A 6,452-nucleotide genomic window follows, 5' to 3' on the forward strand; every position below is an offset into this window, starting at 1 on the left:
TTTCAACAAAACCCCCCAGCCATTCCTGGCTTGCTGCCTGGGTTTGGTGGCCCCAGTCTAGTCAGAGGAATGTCTTTGCTGAAAGGAACAGTAGGTCCGTTTTTGCTCCCGGAGCTCATGGATGTTTGTTCTGTTTCCTTCTGCCTGGCCCTTCGCTGGGTTTGTTGTAAGATCACTTTTTTTTGCACACTTGGCGTCAGTCACTTTGAACAACCCCATCATTTCAAGACTCCATTTTTGAACCCCATAAATTAGATTTGTATAGATTAATACTGTGTTACTGAGTCTGTAAGCTCTAGATGTGGCCGAAGGGCAAGTCAGAAAGGCCATGAAAAGCCCACTTTTGGGAGTGTCCAGCAAAGCACCATCAGAGGAAACTTTCCCCTCTAGCTTCATCCCTTTCCTTCTCTCCCTTCTGCCCGGTTTCTGTAGCGATTTGAGCATTCGGCCAAGCTGAGGCGGAAGATCACCACATACGTGTCCTTTCCCCTGGAACTGGACATGACCCCCTTCATGGCGTCCAGGTATGATAGGGTTTGGGATGCTGTGTGACCAGGAGGGCTGTGGCTTCATAGGGTCCGGGATCAGCTCCGGGCCCACGATCAGCCGGTGTAGAGGCTACTAGAAGCGCATTTGCTGAAACTGAATCGTTATCCTGGTCTTAACCCAGGACACAGAGGAGTTTCCTCAGCTTCGGGTGTTCCCCGGCGCTCCTTTAGCAGCCCTTAGTCGTGGCAAGCGATCGCGGTGGGATCCCAGCAGGCAGCGCTGCCGCTGATGGGACTGATTTTGGATACACTAAGCAGTTGGTGTTGCAGTTATAGATTCAAATCTTGATATCCCAGACCACTTAAAATGTGCCCCCGAACCACCACGACACTCGCTCGTACGTGAAATGTGTGTTATCCTCTGCAGCCTCTCTAACAGATCACCACGAGCTTGGCTGGAAGCAGCCAAGGGGAGTCTGGTCCATCTGGGCCGGCTCTGCGCCTGTGCAGCTTGGTTCTCCAGCTCCGGCCTCCGCTTCCTCACCTTCCCCTAGAAAGCAGAGCTGCTGGAAGAATTAGAAAGCATGTCTAAAGTGCACCGAGTGCCACATCTGGCGGAGGAGGCCCCAGCAGTAGTAGCCAGGGGTACCGTCATTCGAGCCAGGCATCTGCTTGGTTAATTATTTTATTTTAAGATTTTATTTATTTATTTGACAGACAGAGATCACAAGTAGGCAGAGAAGCAGGCAGAGAGAGAGGGAGGAAGCAGGCTCCCTACTGAGCAGAGAGCCTGATGTGGGACTCGATCCCAGGATACTGGGATCATGACCTGAGCCGAAGGCAGAGGCTTTAACCCACTGAGCCACCCAGGTGCCCCTGGTTAATTATTTTAAATGATGCTGAGGAAATGCTGTTTTTTGTTACAGCAAAGAGAGCAGGATGAACGGACAGTACCAGCAGCCAACAGACAGTCTCAACAATGACAATAAGTAAGTGGTGCCTTGTAGGTGGGCGCGTCTCCAGCATGAGCAGGGAGCATGGGACCACGGGTGGGCCGGGCGGGGAGGCCCCCGATGGCACAGCTCCTCTTTGTTTTGGCTGCTGGCCTGCTGCCTGTCTTGTTGCTCCTCTGCCCCTGTTGAAAACACTGAAGCCCTCTTGGGGAAGGATTTTCACAAGTGCACTGTAAAGCTGCCCGATGTAGGAGCCTGCCCCCTCTGCCCCAGCTCCTGCACGTGAGCAGGGGTCGCACTGGCCACGGAGGTGCTAGCATGAGAGCTCCGTGTCTGGATTTGGGGCCCTTCGGCCTCTGCCTCCACTGGCATTGCAGTAAGGCCTCTGTTCTTTCCTTCACCCCCTGCTTACCTTCGCTGTGGGGGAAAGAACAAAGGACTGTGAGCTTACAGCATCTCCAGTGCGGCTTGAGCATCCCCAGTGCCGCTCGCCGTCCCGCTTCCACTGAATGTGGCTTATGCAAAGCAGCTCGAGAGCTGGGTGGCCTGGGCAGGCCTGCATGCCTGCCGGGCTCCCGCTCTTGTTCCTGGGGTGTTCCCATTTGGGGTCCGTGGGCTATGCACCGTGCAGACTTCCAGCTGCTTCTGATGGCGATCAGATTAAGTTCCCTGCTCCTTCTCTCCCCACTCCCCTGCTCCCAAACTAGGTACTCCTTGTTTGCGGTAGTTAACCACCAAGGGACCCTGGAGAGTGGCCACTACACCAGCTTCATCCGGCAGCACAAGGACCAGTGGTTCAAGTGTGACGATGCCATCATCACCAAGGCCAGCATTGAGGACGTGCTGGACAGTGAGGGGTACGTCCGGGTGGCAGCCGGCTCCCTGAGTGTACATCCATTCCCATATTGAGGCTTGTTCTGGACAGGGTGCCAGCCTGGGTGGGCGGGGTTGCTCCGTGAGCACCCTAACACCGGGAATGTGGGGGTGGTCATTTCTGTTCTCCATGGCTTGAGCGGCCACGTGGGGTCTTGGGGAGCTCCTTTCTTCCTGAGCTGCTTCATTCCTCCCTGGCCTTTTGCCCTCAAGTCCTTACTCGGCTTGAGACTGTCTGTGGACCGCTCCCCCCCACCCACCAGAGATGGGCTCAGATGGGGCCCAGAGCATTCCTGAGGCGTATGCGCTTTGTATTGCCGCCAAGCAGTGGGGCGCCCCTTGAGAGCCTTGTAGAACATGTGTGTGCGAGAGAACAGCTTTGTGGGCGCAGAGGAGGCCAGAGACCCACCCAAAGGGGCAGACTTGGACTAGAAGCCTGGCAGCAGTCTCCCCGGAGTAGCTGCGGCCACAAGTGCAGTTGAGGTGGACAGCTGGAGAAGCTTCAGGAGCTGTGGGGGCGGGACTGATGGGCTCAGGACTTCCTGGCAGACGGGGGAGGACGGGCACTCACCGTGGGCAGCCTGCTGCCTAGCCAAGGGCCCTCCTCCTCGGGGCCAGAACCCAGCCAGGCCAGCGGTCAGGCCGCCAGTGGGTTCCCGACCCCCGCGCGGGTGTCCCGGCGGCGAGGCGCGGTGTTGCTTCTGCCTCCCGTGACTCGGAGTGTCAGCATGCTTCCTGTCTTCGCCTCCTCAGATACCTGCTGTTCTACCACAAACAGTTCCTGGAGTATGAGTAGCCTTACCTGCAGCTGGTCCCCAAAAATGAAGGCGATGAGTTGGCCAGCCTCCCAAGGTGATCTCCGCCCTCCCCGACTTCATGAACCCACCCCCCACACAGAAGTGCCCCCGAGAGCATCGGATTCCCCTGCAGCCTGGGCCCAGCGGCGGCCACACGGGTGCCCAGGGTCGCGACATCCGCGTGCACGAGCGCTGCGCTCCGAAGGAGGCTCCGGGACCTGCGCAGCGGACGCACGGGACGCAGCGACGTGGGGGGGGGATGTGCCCTGCGTGGGGAGCCCCGGGGGTGCGTCCCTGGGCGTCTGCTGTGCTCCTCGAGACCATGTGCGGCGGGGGTGGGGGGAGCAGCGTGTCCCGGGGCTGTGGCTCGGCTGCGCGACGGAGCAGTTTAAAAAGGCGCCAACCCGGTTTTCCATCATGGGTCCATTAAAACAGTGAAATACAGGAGCCAAAGATGTGGTGTGAGGACAGAGGACTTTGCACGCACCTTCCTCGCTGCGGGTTTAGTATCAAACATAGATAGTGTGGAACTTAGCCCGCCTCTCGTCAGCAGATAGAGGAACGCCCCCACCCCCACCCCCACCCCCACCGAGCCTGCGGAACCGAGGACTCCAGCGGGTTCCCAAGCTCGTCTGTTGCGCAGATCACTTAGCACCCAACTGCATGTGGAGGCGTCAGCCCAGGTGGTCTCTCTTGATTTTGTTTTTTTTTTAGAAATAGGCACTTTCATAGCTCTCTCCCCTTTTCTCTTTTTCCACAATGGTGACTTTCATCAATGTAATAGTAGTAACGTGAATGAATTATTGCATTTATACAGAAATTTAGATCATTTTCCTTTATTCTCGAGAGTGAATCTTGCTTTTTCATCGGTGCTGGTTTTGTTGTTTCCCCTCCCCCCCTCCCTTTGGCAGCCACCGCGTCCTGGTGAAGGCTGGCGGGGCGGCGGCCGCGAGTCAGGCTGAGGCTAGTAAATGTCTCTGTCCTGTTAATCTTTTGAGTAAGTGAAGTGTTTCCAGGGGCCTCGTTGTTCCTTCCTCCTATTTTCTTCCTGGCCCCTCGTCCCACTTGCTCTCCCTGTGGCCGCGTGGCCGCTCGTGGGTCGGAGGGAAGCTGGAGTGGCGTCCCGTGGAGCCTGAGGTTCGTCCTGCCGCCTCCACCCTAGGTGTGGCGTAGTTAGAGCCGCAGCAGGGGCAGGCGGCTGGGCCAGCGAGCTGGTGGGAAGAGGGAGGAGCTGCTGGAGGAGACGGAACAGTTTGCCTTGGTCCTTGTAAGATAACCCTGCATGCACTTGTCTGTCTAAACACAAACTTCATTGTCCGTTTCTGAGAACAACCCAGACATGTGGGGGCGGAAAAGCTGCTTTAATGTCTTTTTGGGGATAAAGCAGCACTTGTCCTAGGAGCCCAGTCTGCTTTTGAGCTGTGGAATGTTTGTTCCTGGAGAAGAGAACCCTCTGTTTCAAGTTCAGCATATTTACTTGCCTTTTTTTTTTTTTTTAATTTTTTAAGGAGCCAGATAGTAAATAATTTGAGGCTTTACGGGCCATGGGGTCTCTGCTGTAGATAGTATAGAAACAGATGAGTGTGGCTATGTTCCAGGAAGACATCTTATGGACACTGAAATTCAACAGTCTTCACCTGTTACGGGATTTGGGTTTTTTTCTCTATTTAAAAATGAGCGAACTATGCTGAGCTGATAGGCCATGCAGAAACAGTGGGCTCGATCTGGCTCGTCAGCTCGTCAAGGTAGGAAGTGGGTAGGAACAGCAGCCGCTGAGTAGTTACCGCTCTGTGTGGAACATGCTGGAATATGTGAAACAGCAGGCATGCTGCAGCAGCATCCTGGATGACAAAGCCCTTAGTGATGCAGCTTTTAAGCACTTGCTCAGTTCATGCTCAGTGTATTTCTGCTTTTTGGGAATACGTGTTCTGTGATAGCAGGAATGATCAGTACAAGGGTGGGTGCAGATTTTCAGAAATGGCCCCACGTGCCTGGGTTGTGTGTGTGATTGTAAGAGAGAAACTGTTGTGAAGATTGCTTTGTGGGAGAGCTGTTGTCCTTTCAAGCAAGGAGCTGGCTGAAGCTGGCCTGTGGAGTTTGAGCCGTGAGCTCTGCTGCTTTGAGACCTGGCGGTACTGGATGGTCCTGGGTTTTCTGGCAGGTTCCCTGTGGTCTGGCCAGCTCTGCTTTCCACATCTGTGTCTGCTCATGTTCAGGAGAGCTCAGCGGTTCCAAGAGCATGAGGTCTGGAGATAGACGATGAGGCCACGTTTCTCTTTTGTAGACATGACTCTAAGTTTTCGTATCCAAATTAATTGTTGTTATTCCCTGTTGACACCGGTGTTGCAAGTTGTCACCAGTGTCTGCCACTGGGAAGCTCCTGTGACTGTAGGAACCGTGGGCAGTGTTGCCAGCAGGACGTGGGTCGCTGGGATTTACTTTGTTACTCACAAAATACTCCATGGTGGGCCTGGGAATGTTTCTTTTCGCTCCCAGGCCAGCCATTAAATTCAGGAACATGGCTCTCTTGTTTCCTTGTAAAGACCCCTGTATACATGTTCAGGTCATTACCAAGTGCATCTGACACTAAAGGGATCATCGGGTGATCCCCACTCGCCCCCCACATTCCCACCAGTGGTTTTAAAATAATCTGTTTCTGAGACGTTGGCCGTCCTTTGACCACATCGTAGGGAACCAGGCTTTCCGTCTCCAGAGCTGTGACATGAGCTCCAAGCTGGGTCCGTGCCGGGAGAGTGGGGGTCCAGCGGGGAGCCCGAGCAGCCAGGCTGCCTCCCCAGGGCGCAGGGTCATCTTTAGGCCTCCTTCCCGCGGCAGTGCCCCTGACCCCACAACACATAGCCCCTCGCTCTTGTCCTTCGGCTTGGTGTGTATGCTTTCCCTGGGCCAGATGGCCCTTCTTTTGACAATTCAAGTGACTGTTTCGTTTACTATAACCTTGAAAACAAAAATTGTAAGAGAAAGATTCCAATGATCGTGCAGTGGATTTTATTACCAAGATGTTTACACCTCCCTTTTACCTGTCATTTTGAGGACCTGTCAAGTCTTCTCCCTTAATGGCTTGTAGTCTTTCCTATGTCATAATAAATAATAAAGCTACATTTTCTTCTGAACACTGGCTGGTCTCCCCTTACTACCGACAGCAGCCAGAGAGGGCGCTGCGGAGGCGAGGCCGCACTGCAGGGCTCCCAGGGTAGGACACTGGCGCCACAGCAGCCGCCAGAGCTCAGTGGCCAGAGCTCTGGTACCAGGAAGTCCGCGCACCCCGCATTTCCTCATTTTCTCTGATTGGCTCACTGCTTCCCTGACCCTCTGCTCCTCTT

At 54.8% G+C, this 6,452-nt stretch overlaps 1 protein-coding gene across 1 annotated transcript in view; it reads left to right on the forward strand.

Annotated features, from left to right (window-relative positions):
- USP22 (ubiquitin specific peptidase 22) overlaps nt 1-6,242 on the forward strand; it is a 43,537-nt gene extending 37,295 nt beyond the window's left edge. Inside the window, exons 10-13 of the mRNA XM_080827013.1 lie at nt 433-524; nt 1,415-1,477; nt 2,149-2,298; nt 3,068-6,242. Coding sequence (XP_080683139.1) covers nt 433-524; nt 1,415-1,477; nt 2,149-2,298; nt 3,068-3,110 — 348 coding nt within the window. The 3' untranslated portion in view covers nt 3,111-6,242. The remainder of the gene's footprint in view (nt 1-432; nt 525-1,414; nt 1,478-2,148; nt 2,299-3,067) is intronic.
- Nucleotides 6,243-6,452: the final 210 nt, after the last annotated feature.

Source organism: Martes martes (genome assembly GCF_963455335.1).
Source record: "Martes martes genome assembly, chromosome: 16".
Taxonomy (NCBI): domain Eukaryota; kingdom Metazoa; phylum Chordata; class Mammalia; order Carnivora; family Mustelidae; genus Martes; species Martes martes.